Genomic DNA, 20,056 nt, shown 5'->3' on the forward strand with positions numbered 1-20,056 from the left:
CTTCTTGTCTAGTCAGTGAGTCCCAGTGACGAGTGTTGCTGCAGTGAGACTGATGCCTGGCCTAGTAACCGCCGCCGGACGACGACATATGGTAGACGTATACAGACTAATACAGTAGATGCAACTCATCTTCAAAAGGTGCCTCAAAAAAATATAGATTACTTTTTAGTCAACGAGTCCTATCGGAGAGAACAATATTCATCAAACAAATTGGCAGCGGGGACTGACGGTCACATACATTTAGAAATAACTACTTCTTGACTGCCTCATAGTTACTCGACAAAAAAGTCTTCCAGAACGCTTTCGCCCTAGTCTTGCGTCGCTGTTCATATAACCATGATGATTCATGGTTAGGACATTGTACGGCTTTCAGGAACTATGTATGGTGGAAAGCACATCATTCTGAGCTGCTAGGACATTGAATCAGGTGTCTATGCTCGAAAAGAATAATAAATAAATAAAACACATAAACCAGCCTGCTACACAGTTGTAGGAGTGTGATGGTTAGTAGCTGTGTTGTTACTATTATTGGCAGCATGGCAGGGGCAATGTGTGGTGTAACTGCAGTGGCCTTATTACGAGAATTTTACAAATTATGCACTGGCTCCCACCCATAATTACAAGGAGAACAATAAACAACTGTTATTGCACAAAGGTGCATGCATTAACACCGCATTATTGCCCAATAGAAGCGTTGCTAAAAATAAGTCTCCTGCATAAATATTTATACAAGTGCAACTTGAGTGTAAATTTATTTTGTGGTGAGTTTCCTTGACGCGCTGATAATGCATCCCATAAAGGACTTTGAAAATCCCTCTTAAGGACACGGTTGGCCTCTGGAGCAATCTCAAAGAAATGTTGAATGGTCACAGTTGAGGGGCCCTGTAATCATTCGATTAAGCACATTTGTCTAATTTGAAACTGAGGCCGGTGGCCATTTTGTAGTCAAGATACAGGGCATTCCTTTAGTTTAACGTTAAGCCGACAAGGGCAGTGGTCACAGAAACATGACCAGAAGTGAAAGACAGGGAGACTGAAGATTTCAGACCTCTGACTACTACAATGGAACTTCATGTACCCAAGAACACATGTAAAGATTGCACTAAATTGTAAAATGACAGACTACTTTTATTGGCACCTTATAAATGTGTCTTTGAGTTGGGAAAGTTCTAAAGTGCTGAGGCGAGCCGAATCATTGTCTCTTAGATGAGAAATAATAGATAGATGTCAGAAAAAAGCTCACAATGTTACAGTTAATACATTTCGAAAAGGCTTTCAGCCAGGTGCAGAAATGTTACTAAACAAAACGTCCTAAACACAAAGGAGCACAAAGAAACCCCAGGGGCTTTGTGCTGGACTAGTTCTCTTTGTTTGATTTCTTGACATCACTTCAATATAGGAATCTTGTTCTGAAAAGACAGGTGCTTGATTTCTGGTAAATTTGCCCTCTCCAAATCTAAGTATCCGTATGTCAGACTCTGTCTGAGTATCCCTCCTTTAGGTTCGATGAATACCAGTTATTTTATTCAACAAATGTTCCTGGCTTACCGTGCAAGCCATTCATTGTCCACTGAGGTACCCTCCCATCACTGTCACCATGGCTCCGTGTCGTAACCAGCCAAAAGCTGCAAGGGTTGCTAATTACTGCTTATGGGAAGCGAGTACCCTGCTGCTCCCAGGAAGTCAGAATTAGTCTTTAAAAACAAAAGCCTTGGCGGCTCTCTGCAAACGGATCTTACCAACCCTGGGCCGCTGACTCATCAGGCCTTTCTTATGGTTTGCTTGTAAAATACATAGATGAATGTGCATGTTCTGGCGTTATTGCATCTGTACACCACTCCCCCCCCACACACGTGACATCGAGTGCCACGACTCATTCTTGGCTGCTGCTTTTCCCCAGGAGTTTAGAGTTTGTTGCCAACCAGAATGCTCTGAATGTTTTTTGTTTTTTTTTAATAAAAACTTGTTGTGCCTTTTGTTTCGTGAATTACATTGAATCCAAATGCACGACTTCTGAAGGGCTTACTATCCTTAACACAGTTTCCTTGTAGCTGAATGTTTTCAAATTTATGTTCACATTTTTCCCTTTGATCAATTTCAGGAAACAGGTGAATGTCAATATTGTGCCTAATCTTTAGAAGTGGGGGGAAGGCAAATCTGCTCCCCATCACTTTAAGGTGTAAACTGCAAAGACATAAAATTCCCATTTTAGCCTATACCTAGTATACAATATTTCAAAAAGTAAGCCATTAAAGTGGTAAAAAGTAGGCAATTACAATTTAATACGAAAGAATTTGAAACAACGCTCAACTTTTCATATAAAGACAAACATACTATTGTAATGCCGTGTATATAACTAAATCTCAATATGCTGAGATAACAGATGTTACTGTCACCTTATTAAAGTGGACTAATTTGAACTATTGAGTGGATTCACTGCGACTTACTCATTCTGCACAGATAGTTTCCATGGGGGCATTAGAAACTTTAGTATTTTTATATTTTTTTATCAGGGAGTTTCAATTTTGTGTTAGAGCGTGGAAGGAAAACTTGGCATAAATTGTGATATTTTTTCTTTTTAAGTAGATTGGAAGTTGTGGTAAAGAGGTTGAATAGTTCAAAACACAAGTCAGAAGTTGTGCCTTTTTTACGGTGGAAACACGGGCAAAACACAGATCCTGCATCTCTTTCAGTCGAGGGGGCCCCCATTCAGGTCTATGAATGTCAGTGAGATATGGATACTCAGAGATCTCTCACCACATTCTGTATGAGAGGCCCCATCGTTTTGTGTTAAACCACTGGGTAAAAAAGATTGACAAGCGTCATTAAGACACACAGAACTGCTTCAGCGTAGACAATCGCAGTGGAATTCCCCCTTACATAGAAGAGATGCAGTAAAAGCAATATCAGAAGTAGTGCATGCTACCTATAGAGACACAAGAGGTACTACACAGGCAGCAGAAATACACATTTCCCATACTGACATAAACACACAAAAAGTTCAGTGAGCTGCTTGAAAGCAAACCTCACACACCCACCGAGGAGGTAGAAGCCTGGCAGCAGTACACGTTTATTTCACACACTGGACAGTGCCTCAAAAGCGGTAGCACTCAAGGCTGCTATTGCATGATCTCAAAATGATTAACCATAGGAAAGTTATAGAAAGAGAGTTAGAATAATGCTGTCGGATAGAGGACTGAATATACCCAACAGAAATGTGATGTTGCATGACAAACTTCTTACTCCATTCATCACCAGTAAAGCCACATCTTTTAGAACGGCATCGAAGTTTTGCAAGCTGTGAGAAATTTGTTTGTTGGTTGATGGGGGGTATGAGCACCTCTCGAACAATAGCCACAATCCTTTTTGGTATTTAGGGGTCTACTTCTCACCATTTGTTTCAGATCTGTATGATCTGAATTTTGTTCCGTTATTACGAAAAGTTCAGGACTTATTTTTTCGCTGGGATTCTCTTCCGCTTTCCATCTTAGGAAGGGTTGCCCTGATCAAAATGTCAGTGCTTCCACTGTTTAGTTTCCTATTTTATACAGTTCCCTGCGTACTATCAAATTCCTTTTTTTTTTACAAAAATAGAGTCAATGTTTACAGCGTTTCTATGGCATAAGAAAATTCCCAGAATTGCACTCAGCACTTTATATGAGAATGTGGAAGATGGCGGTTTAGCCCTCCCCAATCTCAAAGAATACTATTTTGCGTATTTTGCACAATACATGTCTAGATTTAAGCAGGGTTTACAGTTGGGTCTTTTTATTACCTTTTTCATGAATTTAATGTTTAAAGACAATCAGATCCATCACCCAATAGCAATATTTCGTTCTCCAAAATTAGTCAGCTATAAGTGTCTACACTGGGTTTTTTATAAATATCAGGCCTTTTTTAGACGTTATTCTATCCCACTTATTAATTATATAACTCCCACTACTGAACTTTTTTTTATCTCAGCAGGTATTAAAGACTCAGCTGTTCTCTCTCAAAACTGGTCGAAAGCTGGGTTTTTGAAGCTCTCCGATATTGTCCGGAACAATAAATGGATCAGCGTCAGAGAAATGTCTCAATTAATCCCTGGATATTTTCTCCTTTTAGGGTCATATATTACCCTTAGTAAATTTCTTGAAAATCTCGATTTGTTTCATATTCTGACTCCGAAACAGCTAGTTTATGATCTGTTGGGAGATAAACTAATAAAAAACCTGGGGAGTGGAAAAAAATGCTTGCTAGAATTAAAGGGTCAGATTTGGAGATTAAGGCAATTACAAAGTGGGGTAAATATGAAAATCAAGAACTTACAGTTAATATTTGGACTACAATCAATAGCTTAAACTTCAGTTCAATTAGAGGTGCTAACTGGCGAAGGATGCTTTATTTTAGTAAATGGCTATTGTATAGAACTCCTGCCTTTATTGCTAAGACCTATCCTATTCAATCGGGTCAATGTTTCCGTTGCCATATCCATCCAGCCGCAAATTGGACTCACATAATATTACAGTGCCCACTGAATCGGAAGTTTTGGAGTGATATCTTTGAGTTTTTCACAATAGAATGTGGAATTTCAATTAACTGGAATGACCGATTGATATTGTGGGGCTATGATCCAGATTTGCAGGCAGCGCAGAAGCTGATTAAAATACTTTATATTGGTATGGCCGTCGCCAGATCACTTTTACTTTTAAAATGGCGATCGGATTTAATTCCTTCTAAAATTGAATGGATTCGGAAAATGGCTCATGTAAAGAATAGTGAACGAAAATACGCTTTGCGAATAGGGGGACTTAAGAAATTTCAGCAGATTTTGGCAAAGTTTTTTTATCTTGCTCCCTAAAGTCACTATCTGAATCCATTTTCTCTTTTCTAAGTCTGCCCTATTGGGTATGAGAGAACATACTCTATAGAAATAGTACTTTTCTGGCTGTTAGATCAATCTGCATATAAATAATGGAGATACTTTTAAAAGATGCTAGGTGCGTTATTTTCCTTTTTTTTGTTGTTTTTACGACCAAGTATTGATCAGTATACGCTATTTATTATTATGTGTGCAATTATTTTTGATGAAATTTATATGACGTACAGCTGGATTTATTGTATAGTATTACATATGGTTTTCAATAAAAACATTAATTTAAAAAAAAGGTAGATCAAATAAAAAAAAAAGACACACAGAACTTCTTCAGCGGAGACAATAGCAGTGGAATTCTCCCTTACATAGAAGAGATGCAGTGAAAGCAATATCAGAAGTAGTGCATGCTACCTATAGAGACACAAGAGGTACTACACAGGCAGCAGAAATACACATTTCCCATACAGACATAAACTCACAAAAAGATCAGTGAGCTGCTTGAAAGCAAACCTCACACACCCACCGAGGAGGTAGAAGCCTGGCAGCAGTACAAGTTTATTTCACATACCAGACAGTGCCTCAAAAGCGTTAGCAGTCCATGTTGCTATTGCATGATCTCAAAATGATTAACCATAGGAAAATTATAGAAAGAGAGTTAGAGTAATGTTGTCGGATAGAGGACTGAATATACCCAACAGAAATGTGATGTTGCATGACATACTTCTTACTCCATTCATCACCAGTAAAGCCACATCTTTTAGAACGGAATCGAAGTTTTGCAAGCTGTGAGAATTTGTTTGTTGGTTTATGGGGGGTATGAGCACCTCTCGAACAATAGCCACAATCCTTTTCAGGGTGAACCACAAAAGTCACTAAATTTGCTTAACCACCGAGTAGCTTGGAAGATAACCCGTCAGGCTTAACGTGTAAAGTATTTATGCAGCACAGTAACAAAGTGAAAACACAAGAAAAATCCCACACCAAAATAGAAAAATAGAATAAAATTCAATAAATGACACCAAAACAACAAAAACCCAATCAGCAGAAAGGGAATATGCTATTTTGAAGATTTCAGGTAAGAAAAGCACCTAAAAGCACAAATTGGCAGTCACAGTTTTCTGGTCATTCAAGATCGGGTTAAAGTCACAAGTTCAGACCAACTATGATGTAACGTGGGCCAGATATAGGGACTAGTTTATTCCCATTGAAAAAGTTGTCTTCTAAAGTCCAGAGCGAAGAGTCCACTTTGTTGTGGAGGAGACCGGGAGGAGCAGGGAGTGCATCATGGCTGGTCATCACTGTAGTGTGAAGAGCAGGACAGACTTCACATTATCATTGTAGCACAAAGTGCAGACCTTGCATTGCCAGTCATCCCTGGTAGTCGCTGTAGCGTGAAGAGTCAGGTTCACTGGAGCTTTGGATTGGCTTTAAGATCATGGTGCCAATGGGTCAGTTGGCGGTCATGAACAGCCCAAAATAGGATTTCCCCTTTTCTTCAAGGAGGAGCTCAACTGATGCTACACCAAGGGTCCAGGACCTGGAAGGATCTTGGGGATCAGTAGCTCACTCCAGCAGGGGCCGGCATTGCTCAATTGCAGGTTCAGGCAGGTCCAGTGCAGCAGGTCAGCTGGGTAGTTGCAGAAGACATCTGGAACTTGTTGTATACCTATAGGTCAGAACAGGAGGTCAGCTAACTAACCCTTGGAGTCACTCAGGTAGGCTGGGATGATATGTGCAGGTCAAGACTTCCTTCTCAGACAGTAGGGCAGGCCTCTGGTATCAAGACAATCCTATGGCAGCAGGACAGTACTTCTGTAGTATCCACTGTTTAGTGAGGAGTAGGTATGATAGGTCCTCTTTTTAGGTCAAGCCTAGGAACGCATGTGTTGTCTCTTCGAGACATGCTGTATTCACTTTGTGGACTCATAGCCCGTCCATTGCCTTGTTATTCATCCCATTGATTCTCGTTCAAAAATATGTGATTGCTAGTGGTTAATATTTCCCCTTTTATCCCTCCTTTAGTGCTTGGTTTCCTCGCACAGAGCACAGCCCTTTTACTGTTAATATTATGCTTCTGTGTTTATGTGCTGATTTGGGGGTCTATTTTTTCTTTGATTCCTACTTTTTTCACTGTTTGCCTGTCTTCGGTGGTTCAGATTTGGCGCCCTTCACCTAATCTCTCCATCCCATTCAAATACCGGGATAAAATGTCAGATGCTTCAGAAGCTGTTTTCGAAATCACCTCTTTCATTTTCTCAAACTTCAAAGTGAGAGGATTTCCTCCAAGGCCCTCCCGCTTTAATGCTTGTTGCTTTAGGGAGCCTCGGTCACCGAACCTTTTCGCAGCCCAAAACTTTTTTTAGCACAACAAGGCTTTTGCAACTCTCTTCACATTTTTTCTGATGCTTGTTTATATAATGTGAAGTCAAACTACCTGAAGGCGTTGGAGTGCTTTATTTAAGCAATAGTTACATTACACAATGTCAGATTGATTTTTAGGGCATTTTAATAGAACGAGAACTCGACTGACCCAATGATATAGAAGCGCTTTACAAACGTGCAAATTACATTGCACAAGGTCAGGTTCATTTTTTTGTTTTTAAGTGTGCAGAGATTCAGTGATGCCGATGTCACCCTGGTTTATTCATCATTTCCTCTCTGACAAATGGGAGCAGTATTTTTCCTTCCCACGTCGCTTCATGCCCGCCCCACTGCCTCTTCCTAACGTTGTCCTCCTCTCAGAGCTCTAATTTCAAAGCACATGCATGGGTGCTCCCCAGGTATTGTTGTACAAGTTTTATCATATATTGTGAAGTCAAGCGACTCGAAGGTTTTGGAGTACTTTACATGAGCACTGCTTAGGCATTTTTATAGAGTGCCAACTCGACTGGCCTAAAGGTATTGAAGTGCTTTAAAAAAGACCCAGTTACATTACACAAGGTCACATTTATTTTTTGTTTTTATGGGCGAGGAGATTAAGTGATGCCGACACCGTGTCTGTTTATTCATTATTTCCCCTCTACCTGACAAATTGGAGCATTTTGTTGTTATTACTATGTCTAGTGCTCCTATACCCAGAGTGCTGGGACAGAGGGCGAGGCCAGGGACTTGCTGGTAAATGGAGGGTGTTAGCAGTATTTTCAATGAAAAACTCTGGAGAAGGGTGCATGGTGAATAGAGGCCTGGAGAGGAGGGATGTGATGTCTCCACCATTGGAAATTAAATTATTGTTTTTTTTCATAGACTGTTCAAAACTCTAGTGATGCAGTTGCACATAGAATGTTATTGTGTTGTTGAGTTGCATGAAGGCACTTGTCTTTCTGTCTGCATTAAGAAGCATTGGAAAGTGTCCATAATGTTTCCTGAGGCAAGCATGTATTCCTAAATCACACTGCATGGCCCAGTGTGTGATAATTGTATAGCTCTTCAATTCCTGGCAGAGACAGCATGCAGAAAACTGTTCTGCATGTCTAAACACTTATAAGGTCCCAAAGGCAAGACCTATTGGCTATGCCAATGCTAATTATATCTGGTGCCCACTTTGTAGTGGAAGAAACTTATAGATTTCCCCCGTACATAGGTGTCTGGAATATTCTGCCTCCTTGCCCTGGTGCCACTCTGTCTGCAGGCACAACAGGATTGAGAGAAGTGTTTTAAGTGTGAGCTGAGGCAGTGTCTTTGAAGTGAATGTGCGACAGGTGGCAGCTCTGTCCCTCTCATCACCTCAGGATGGCCTATCCTGCTAACACCCAGAACTTCTACTGTGTGGTTGCCTGGGAAGCATACACAAAGGCCAACCACCAAGTACACCTAGTCATGCATTCCAAGAAGCAGACTGCAGGCACCAAACAGTAAGGACAAGAAAATTCCAGCTTTCTAAAAGTGGCATTTTCAAAATTGTGACTTAAAATCCGACTTTGCCAATAAAGAGGGTTTAAATGACAGTTCCTCAGATATCAAACATGACATTCCCACCTCCTCCCACTCAAACGTTATCACTTAGTAAACGTGACCCAATGGTATCCCGTGAAAGGAGCAGCCTTGCAGTGGTGAAAAACAAATTGGAGAGTTTTTCACTACTTGGACATGGAAAACTTAAAAGTATATGACCAACTTGTTAAACACAGTGCCCCCTGCCTTATAGTCTATTCAAGGTCTAACTACGGATGACTTATATATTATAAAAAGCAACGTTTGAGCCTGGCAAAATCTTTATTTTGCCAGGTCAAAATTGCAGTTTAAAACTGCACACACAGGTTGTATTAGCCAGGTTTAAAAGGGCTACTTAAGTGGGTAGCACAATAAGTGCTGCAGGCCTACTAGCAGCATTCATTTGTTCTACCCTGGGTATATGGTATAGCACATTACTGGGGACTTATAAGTACATTAGATGTGCCAATTGGATGTAAGCCAATTTTACCATGATTACAGGAGTGAGCACAAGCACTTTAGCACTGGTTAGCAGTGGTAAAGTATGCAGAGCCTTGGAGCCAACAAAAACAAACTCAGCAAAACAAGAGGTTTGAAGTCAAAATGTCTGGGGGAAACCACACCAAGGATGTCAAATCTAACACATGCTTCATATGGAATACTTTGTGAAGTTCTTAAAGCCTCAGCTGGAGTACTTATGCAACTTTTGAGGATCACGTATGGCATATTATGACCAGTTCTGTTGAGCTCATCTTGAGTATTGTGTTCTTCTCTAAAAGCCATATCTGACACACTCCGAAGTATTGTTTACATTTCTGAAAGGCTCATCTGCAGTATTGTGCCAAGCAATTGAAGCCTCATCTGTGGTCTTTATCCAGTTCTTGATGCCTCCCTTGTGTATTGCTATTACTTTAATTGGCAAAGTCTAGCCAATTCGGTCTGTTTTTAGCCCATATACAGTGAGTTTGTTACAGTTTCAAAGGTTACATCTGGTGTATTGTGTATAACTTACAACATCACATGTGTATTCTACAATTCTGGGAGCATTATCCTCGGTTTTGTGGCCAGTTCTAGAATGTAGTGGTATATCTGCTTCTGAAAGTGTTATCTTGTTTATTATGTCAATTAATTGAAGCCATATAAATAAATAAATAATAAAAATTATATATATATATATATATACGCACACACACTATATATATATATATATATATATATATATATATATATATATATATATATATATATATATATATATATATATATATAAGAAAGGGTTGGATCACGAGCCCCGATGCATACCGCAGGACAACCAGTTTCTTACAAATATCCACGGAAAGGAAGAGAAAGGTAACCATAGGATTAAACCTTTCATCGCATCCTCTCCCATGCAGACGGACTGGGAGCCTGCACTCCGCGAGAACCTATCTGGAGTCCTGGAGACCAAGAAAATGAGAAGCCCGCTAGAGGAGGAAGAGATTTGCGAGGAAGAAACAGGAAGTAGCGGACAATCCAAAGACACCTTGACAACGAGTCAGGAGGAGAGCCGGTGGCGAGAGAAAGCAGAGGAAAGCGGGAAGCCGGGGAACAAAGTCGAGAAAACCGCCACTGTGGACGACGCCCTGGAGGACTGGAGCAAAGATTGGTGGATACCCCCAGGAGACACCTGCTTGCTGACGCAACTCTGGAGAGTTGCCGCTTCAGCTGTAAGTGGATGAGACGGGGCAGGGGAAGATATCGGTGATCACCACGTAGATGGGGTGGGAGTCCAGTAAAGGGAAGGATCCTACCTAAAGAAAACAGGAAGATTGGGGGGGTGAAAATACCCGCAGAGAACCGATAAGAGTGGCATTGGTTCCTGTGAGAGCCTTTGTTTTTTTTTTCTAGTTTCATTCATTATTATTGAAATTGCATGTGGTGCCCAAGGGAGGTACGGAGGATTGGCCCGTATGTTTAGGTTACTTCAAAATAGCTCAATACCTCAGAGAAAGAAAGTAAAATATGGTCTACACTGGTGCATGATTAGTTGGCCTTGAGGAGTGGGGGCCTATTTCGATTACTTTTGGACCTTTTTGTTTTCTTTTTGCTATTTTCTTTTAACAAAGGTGACGCAGTAAGGAATGAGTTGAAAGGACTCACCCTCACACTTTCCTCTAGGTTTCTATTCTTTACTTCCGCCCTCACTCAGAGCACTAAACTAGCGAAGCCGTTCTTTACACGCTTTTCACCGGATATCATCAAAGAAGAGAAAGTAGGTCCAAAGCACTTACCACTAATATTCTCTTTCTTTTGAATCTTCTGGGGAGCCATCCATCGGGTGAAGATCATCCTGCAAAGAAGAATGGAAGAGCCCAACACTACATCAAAGGAGATTTCATACTTACCAATTCATAATTTTGCCTGGACTTACAACTACTTAATAAACAAGCCAAAATTGAGAACCGTATATGGCCTCCTAGCTTCCGTTTCCGTCCATCCCTCCGACAATGTCCGCGGATCACAGAGGAAACCGTCTCCGTGTGTAGAAAGAGCACTTCAAAGAACTCAGAGTTTAAACGAAATCGTTAATGCTCACCCGGACGCGTCTAATAAGAAAAGAGACGCTCCCACCGATAGAATAAAGCGTCAGTGGAAATACAGCCTATCAGAGGTGTCCTTACGATACGCTTATCTAGGAGGGTGCAAGCAAGACAACAAAAATACAACCACAATTCAACCATAAGACAACACACTTAAAGTTCAAAGACCTTTTGGATGTCCTGTTCCTCTCTGAACAAAGCTTTTAGGTCCTGATGAGAGCCCCACGAATAGAAGGGACTTGAAACGCGTCGACCTTAGCTCATTGGCCATAAGATTTTCAATTAATTTCCTGAAAACCTGTACATGTGTATTACTTTGTTAAATATGGTTCTATGGCCTTGTTGAAAATATTTCTTGAAAATATTTCTTGATTGAATTGAATTTTTTTTGATTGAATTGATTCTTTGATGCGATTCAGTGTGTGATAGTATGTTTGTTTTGATCTGCGCAGTATGGTATGCGAATGAATGTAAGAAATGAAAGATTTGTAATGATTAGAGTGTGTCAAGAATGAAAAAGTTGTATGTGTTCACAGCTACATTTTTGTGATATTTGTTTGAAATTCATTTTCTGAAGTCACTAAAAAGTAAAGTGCTTTAGTAAACAATTGATGAAACAGAATTTATTAAACAGACGGAAAAAGTGGTCTAGAGGTTCATGTTGTTTTCATTCAATATGTTCCCCCGTTAAACAATGCAGATAGTAAATCTTGGTTCAGATTCTCAATATCAGCAGAAAGTGTATTGGCCAAGGAAATAGTTTTCTATGGGGAACAGCCATGGCTAAGAGATGAAGCCAGAAGGACCTCTGTTGTGGGTTTGATGCAGGATCTATCATATTTAATGTTCAAGTGGCTACCACTTTTGCTGGACAACTTGTTCTTTTCTGTTTTCATGAAGCATGCAAGCTATCTCTTGAGGCCTTGAACCCTTAACGTTTGTTTTCTCATTGCCAAATAATAAAATAAAGGGTTACCCCATTGTACTTTGAAGGTCACAGATAGGGGAAAAGGCACAAAGAAAGTTACATATAAAGTGTCCTCTGTACTTTACAGTGAAATATTCTTCTTTGTGCTCAATCTAGGAGCAAAATTCAAAACTATGTAAAAAAATCTTCAAGGGCCTCAGTTTGACCCATGCTTCATCTGTAGACTTTGATGATTTGTATTCTCTGCTGTTTATTTTTAACCACAAGTCAAGGTCAAGTTAAAATTATGAACTTTGATCCCCAAAACCTTTGGTGCAGCCTCAAACAAATTTGTTTTTAAATGTTGAGCATATGTTTTGTTATTGATTGTTTGGTTAATGTTGTTTGATTGTGGAAGAATGTACTGTGAATGATGGCCAAGTTAGGTTTCATAAACGTATCGTGATTTTATTTAACTGTTTGATGAATTCCGATTTTATATGTATTGATTAGAATTCATGCCATTTAATTTTTGAGACAGAATAAAAACAACTTTTTCCTTTATGTGTGTTTTACTCACAGAGCAACAACAAAGAAGTAGATTTCACTGTAACATCCAACTTCATTATCATCATAAATACAACTTTTTTCGATCATAACTCATCTAATTGCATCTTAAAGTTCCTAATACTTGTTGAACACCAACTGGCTTACTTTAAGAAAAAAATAATGTTATAGTAATGTGTTTGTTCCAGCACTCTAAAATGTAGAATGGCCTGCCGCGATAGTTGTCTTTCAACATTGCTATAACAACATACGAAAACCTAAAGGTTTTTCATTCATCTTCACACAGTTTCCATCTCTTATACTAAGGGCCTCATGTAGGTAAAAAATAATTACCGATTCCTAAATACCGAACAGTACCGAATCGGTATTTAAGAATCGGTAAGTTATATGTAGGTAACAAGTCGGTAAAATTTACCGATTCGGTAACATTCGGTATTTTCCGATTCGGTAATTACCGAATCGGTAAATACCGCGGTGGTATTTACCGAATCGGTATATTCCGAGGTGGTATTTACCGAATCGGTAAATTCCGAATCGGAAAGTACCGAATCGGAAAAAAAAATCACATGACTGTTTGAAACAGCCAATCCTGTGCAACCAAACCCCACCCAAGTAGGAAGTGGCCACACCCAGGCAGGTGCACACAATCAACTGACTCAGGAGAGGCTTGAAGTGCAGAGGAGAGGCAGGGAGCCAGTGGCTGAATCTTGAGACCAAACTACACCATGTCCAGCCAGAGGACAGGAGGGGAAAGGAGGCGCAAGGTGAAATTTAGCCCCAAGGAACTCCAGGTGCTAGTGGAGGAGGTGGTGAGGCAGCACCAGAAGCTATTTGGGAGGCAATCCCTGCAAGTGGCAGAGTGTGAGAAGCGCACCATTTGGCTGGCAATCCAGGCGCAGGTAAATGCCGTGGGAGTGACCCACAGGGACATAGACGTTCTAAAAAAACGATGGTACGACCTGCGCATCGTGACTAAGAGGAAGATGGGGGACATCCAGAAGGAGGCCAGCCGGACAGGAGGTGGAACTAACAGGGCACCTGCCCTCACTGAACTGGAGGAGCTGGTGCAGTCGACAATCGAGCCTGAGAGTGTCGTGGGCCTTGGGGATGCCGACAGCTCTGCCAGAGCCGCCACCCAACAAGGTAAGAGGAATGCACAGCAATGTAGCCCCCCCTACCCCTATCCCACATCCCCCAATGTGAAATGAGTATCCCACTCCAGTCCATGTGTTACTGCAGACAGGCAATGCATTATGGGAGATGTAGTCAGGGATCCCCCACCATGAACAGAATAGCACAGAACAATGATGCATGGTACAGACATTAGCCTAAAGCACACAGAGGACAATGTGAGAGTCTTAGAACAATGTATTGTCATGCTTGCAATGCATGCCTTCAGATACACTGAGCTGATGTTGCATTTCTGTCCACAGACGTAACATCGCGCAGGACTCCAGATGGCACAGGAGAGGGGGCACACCGTCAATCCAGTTCAGCTACGGCCAGCACAAGTTCTGGCCAGAGAGCGTTGCCACTGCCACCATCCCCAGTACATGAGCCAGCATCCCCACTACCTGAGCCTGCATCCCCAGTACCTGAGCCAGCATCACCACTCCTGCTGGAGTCACCGGCCACATCACCATCCACAATAGTGAGGTCGAGGAGGCGTGCTGCTGCCAGGCTGCGCGTGTTGCACACATCTTCCGATGACAGCAGGGGCCCGGAGCCAAATCCTATGCCCCAGGATGGGAGACATACCACTGGTCCCTCCACCTCACAGGGAGCCGACACGGGTGCAGGACAGCGCCGCAGGTCGCGTGAGACAACTCCACCACCAATCCATCTCGGCCATGGGGTCTTTGGGGGCCTTGAGGCCGGCATGTTAAAACAACAGCGCCTGCAAACGAAGGCAGTAATTTCAGTACAGCGGCATGTGCGGGGACTCAGAACAACATTCAGACACATGGACAGGAACATTGGCGCTATGGCGGCGGGGATTTCTGACATGGCAGTGGGCCTGCGGGACGTCTCACAGTCCATGCAGCTGTTGTGCAGCAAGTTGGACGCAGAGAGAGCTGCAAGGCGCCGGGAACGGCAGAGGGGAGACAGGCACACCAGGGCACTCAACCGCATTGCGAATGCAACATCACTGCTCTGCCGGCGCTCTGTGAACATGCAGGAGGGCCTGACCCACTGCAGCAGCGATGTCACTAGGGGGATGGTGCAGGTCACCAGTGCCCTGGAGGTCCTCTTGACCAGTCAGGCGGCCACAAGTGGTGCAGGGGATGCTGCTGAAAGCATTGACACCAGCAGCAGGAGCAGCATCACACCCCCCGTCCCAGAAACACGCAGGAGCAGCAGGCGGCATGGGGCTGGCACCAGTGAGGAGGCTGAATCCGTGCCATCTCACAATGTAGCGCGTGGCCGCAAACTTTGATGCTGCACCGCGTAGCAATAGACTATTGGGTGACTTAACCCTGGTCTTCACACTTGTGAATTGGCAATGTTACCTGATTTGCATTATCTTGGTTTCGTGGCGTAGTGGCGCATAATTAAACTACTACATGACAACCAACACCTGCCTGTGTCCCCTTACTTACTCAGAAATAGTTGCATGTGATCTCTGCCCGTCTCACTCTCCCATCTGTTGCTGTTGGCACTCCATCTGCGTTGGGCTCTGGCTGTCCTGAATCATCCTCATTGTCCTCGAAATCTGTGAGTTCCACCGCTGTACCTCTCTTTGTGGCAAGGTTGTGCAGCATTGCACAAGTGGCGATGATCTTGCAACAGATGATGGGTGTGTACTGGCGTGCGCCTCCGCTCTTGTGGAGGCAGCGGAACCTGCTTTTCAGTAGTCCAAACGTGCGCTCCACCACGTTGCGAGTTGATTTGTGTGCCACGTTGTATCGTCTCTCACTCTGGGTTGATGGGTGTAGGTAGGGAGTGAGGATGAATGAGCGCACGGCATATGCACTGTCGCCTGGGTGAGTGAAAGGGAACCATCAGTCACATGCCTCAATACACTTACATTTGCTAGTTTCATGGTGCGTCACTGTTACTTACCTAGCAGGTATCCCTCTCCAAATTCTCCAGCAAGCAGTCGTGTGTAGATCCCACTGTTCTGGAAGATGTATGAGTCGTGGGTGCTTCCAGGAAACTTGGCACAAATGTCAGTGATGATGTTCCCTGCATCGCAGATGACCTGCACATTGATGGAGTGGGTGGACTTTCTGTTTCTGTAGATGTGCTCAGTGGCAGCTGGTGGGCAGATTGGGATGTGTGTGCCATCAATACAGCCAATTACATGGGGGAACTGTGCCATGCGATAAAAGTCAGTTTTAGTTTTCTGCAGGTCAGCCTGTGTATTTGGGAAGCTGATGTAGTGGTGCATTCTCTGCATCATGGCATCCAGGAACTTCCTGAAGAAACGGGACAGGCAACTCTGGGATACACCGCCCACCGCAGCTATCACCACCTGGTAACTGCCAGATGCGAGGAGATGTAGGCTGCAGAGTACCTGCACATGTGGTGGTATGGCATGCGCCCTTGGTGTTGGCTGCTCCAGGAGTGGGTGCAGGTCCCTTATTAGGTCCATGATGGTTTGGGGGTGTAGCCTGTACCTTTCATGTATCTCATCCTCAGTCAGTTGGAAAAGTGTGATGCGCTGTCTGTAAATTCGTTCCTCCCTTCTCCAAAACCTCAGTCCTGCTGCCTCTAGACGTAGCCGCCTTGCAATGACATACAGAGCGGCCATGTTGTCCACGCTGATGCATTTTGGGATTTCTTTTATGCACTGTTTATGATTACCACCTGCTTTCAATCTGTGTTAATTACCGACTCTTATTTACCGAATTTCATCGATTTCTAAAATACCGAATTTACCTACATCTCTTTTTCCGTTTTACCACTTCATATTTACCACTTCATATTTACCGAATCGGTAAACATGTATTCGGTAAATATGAATCGGTATTTTAGAACTCGGTAAACATGAATCGGTATTTACCGCTTCATATTTACCGATTTTAGGTTTTTCGCCTCCTACATCTCACTTGACTCAATACCGGTCGGTAACTGGGATTTTACCGAATTTCGGCCGTTACCGACCGGTATTTGGCTACCTACATGAGGCCCTAAGTGTGGATTCCACACCTAGGGCCTGATTTAGAGTTTGCTGAATGGGTTACTCCATCACAAATGTGATGGGTACCCTACAAATCACAAGTGCCCCAGAATATAATGCACCTGTAATAGAGCGGACAGGATATCAGTCAGGTTTCTGACGGAGTAATCCATCTGACGAACTCTAATTGAGACCCTTTGCATTATTATTGAATCTAATCTATTTTTTTTTTTTAAACATGCTTTAGTGTGCTGAAAAGGAGCATACCTTTTAGAATCAAAATCTCTCAAAATTTTGAAGCTAAGATATGAACTGCTCAAGCTGTTCTAGGTAAGACCTGGCACAGCCTGGCTTTAAAGAGTTTTTTATGTATATACCTCTCTAAACCAATATATTTTCATTATCAGGCATATCCCAAACCCCAAAGTTGGAACTTGGCAGCTGATATTTGTGCTATAGTTAGCCATCTCACTTATAAGTTATTAGGCTTGGTTTAAGTTGAATTTGAGCCACTGACACAGGCCATGCAGGTTTGACTGACAATGATTGGGAGAAGTTTGAAAGTTTGCATGATATTTTTAAAATGTTTTTGCTGGTATCTCGTATGAAAATTGAACGCTAGCACAATCCTTTATTCAAAGCAGCAGAAGATTTTTTAGAAGAGAAAATATCTCCTGCCACGCTTTTACTAGTCGTGCAAAATATTTGCTGCTCGAACTAGTCTCCAGCACGTGGAAATCTCACTGAATTTTACGCAGACAAAATATCAATTGTTTTCAGAATATATCAGTGTGGAATCCTGCAATGTTAAAAATGTTTTTTGAAGTAGTCACTTTGTAGCAACATTAAGTATTGTTGGCATATTCTGCATTTCATCTAAACCAAATTTCAGTACCTTCGGACCAGCATTAGATGAACCCAGTATTGGAACTGTTGATGTTATGTTATGTTATGTTATAACAATTTATATAGCGCAACAGCTGCCCCAACAAAGGGGCGTCCCGGCGCTCCTGACAAGGACTAAGCCCTCAAGGCACCTTCCAACACAGATTAGACTTTGGGGAAGAGATGAGTCTTAAGGGCCTTCCTGAAAGGCAGATAATCCCTTAGACCACGAATAGAGGCTTACTAAATAAATATAACAGAATCTGTGTATCTTGAATGAAATGTCACAAATGACAGCATGGGCCTGTCCGTCTAATAGCCTGGTTTGTACAATAAGACATCCGTTTTCTCTCGCCTCTCATCTCCAGGTCACAGAAACCAGAACGGGCCCCCTTGGCTGCAGTAACTATGACAACCTAGACTCCGTCAGCTCCGTGTTGGTGCAAAGTCCTGAAAATAAAATACAGTTGCAAGGTAGGTGTTTGCAGATGTTATTAATAATGAGTTATCCTTGGGCTCACGTGTCTATTTCTGAAACTATGGGATGGTGCAGGAAAACAAACTACCACGATAGGTAAGACGTAAAGACAATGCGATTTAAAGAACACGGTCGAAGAAGACATCACTTTAAAATGTCTACTTTGAATAACTGGTATTTCTTGCCACATTTTACACAACTTCTAGTCAATGGCGTTCTCCAAAACCTATGTCTGGCTTCTCCAATCACAACCATGGTCAAGAACAGGGAAACTGTGGTCATGCACGGCTGAGCATGTAAACACCATGGATTGTCCCTGAACATGATAACAGTTGTCTGGCAAAAAAAACATTTAGTGCATAATCGGCAAGCATTAATTATATCCTAAGGCCCAAGCCTCCGGTTCAACTCTCCATTGTTCTCTAGCTACGTATGTGCTTTATATGTACCTGTAATTGCAAGCATTCATACATAGATCCATCAGTGGTGTAGTTAGACCTTAAGCCGCCCATGGCGGTGCTTGCGCTTGCCACTGGCTGCGGCCGCATGTAAGAGGGGGGGGCTGGCGACTCCTGCCTTTGCCGTCCTGTGACGGCTGCAGGTACGAGAGGGGGCCTGGCGATTCCTGCCTTTGCCGCCCTGCGACGGCTGCAGGTAAGAGCGGGGGCTGGCTATTCCTGCCTTTACCACCTTGCGACGGCCGCAGGTAGGAGCCGGGGGCAGGCGATTCCTGCCTTTGCCCCCCTGCGACGGCCACAGGTACGAGCGGGGGGCTGGCGATTCCTGCCTTTGCTGCCCTGCGACGACTGCAGGTAAGAGCGGGGGGCAGACGATTCCTGCCTTTTCTGCACTGCGATGGCCACAGGTAACAGCAGGGGGGATGGGAGGCCACCACTCTCAAAACTCGGACCGCCCCCCCTTGCTACGCCACTGACATACATAAATGAACTTCTTTTTCTTGTGTTCATGCTGACTTTCCATGTGATTCAAATCTATGCTGCTATCAACCTTAATCAGTGGACAGTTGCACATGTTACTTAGTGCCCTAATGTCATTTTCACTGGTTCTTAATCGGCCTAGATCCACATTGACATTTCACGCTATCCAGGTTCACACTGACATCCAGGGCGGGACTGGGAGCCACAACCGGCCCTGGCAAAGTGCTCGGCGGCCCCCTACCGGGGAGAGGGGGGGGGGGGGCGGGATCCGCCGAGGTTTTCGGCCGATTTTGTTACAGGGCCGACTATGATGCAAAAACGGCCCTGTAACAAAAACGGCCCCCACCGTGCGGCGCACCGGGGGATTGCCCGGTGCCCGCTACGGCCAGTCCAGCCCTGCTGACATCCACGTTACTTTGAACCAAGGAGAAATGTCCACGTTACTCAGATGCACACAGACATTTCAACATTTTAGTCAGAGCCACACTTGCATTTCCACATGTCGAGAAGGTCAAAAAGAGAAATTTGAACATCTTGTTCTCTCTGCACCAACAACTGTGCTACTCCTAGGGGCTGGACAAAGTGAATATCTCTCTTGTTTCCTGCATGATAACCCAAAGAAATTGTGACTCCTCCCAGTAACCATTGTGCCACCATGTACTTAACATTTATGTAAATGATGTCAGGTGTCTTAATTAGAGTGTGGCTGCTAGGAAGAAAAAAAACGACAAACAAAAAAAAAAAATTCTTTGGCTATTTGATTTGTAATTGATTATGTGTAGCACTACAAATGT

The 20,056-nt window shown here is 43.0% G+C and overlaps 1 protein-coding gene across 2 annotated transcripts in view; it reads left to right on the forward strand.

Annotated features, from left to right (window-relative positions):
- The window catches only part of BRINP3 (BMP/retinoic acid inducible neural specific 3), an 845,680-nt gene that overhangs the window by 592,394 nt on the left and 233,230 nt on the right, over positions 1-20,056 (forward strand). For both annotated transcript variants that reach the window (XM_085654808.1, XM_085654809.1), the window contains one exon: positions 18,215-18,320. In XM_085654808.1, the coding sequence (XP_085510934.1) occupies positions 18,215-18,320 (106 nt within the window). The remainder of the gene's footprint in view (positions 1-18,214; positions 18,321-20,056) is intronic.

The sequence above is a fragment of the Triturus cristatus genome, chromosome 4_1, assembly GCF_964204655.1.
Source record: "Triturus cristatus chromosome 4_1, aTriCri1.1, whole genome shotgun sequence".
NCBI lineage: Eukaryota > Metazoa > Chordata > Amphibia > Caudata > Salamandridae > Triturus > Triturus cristatus.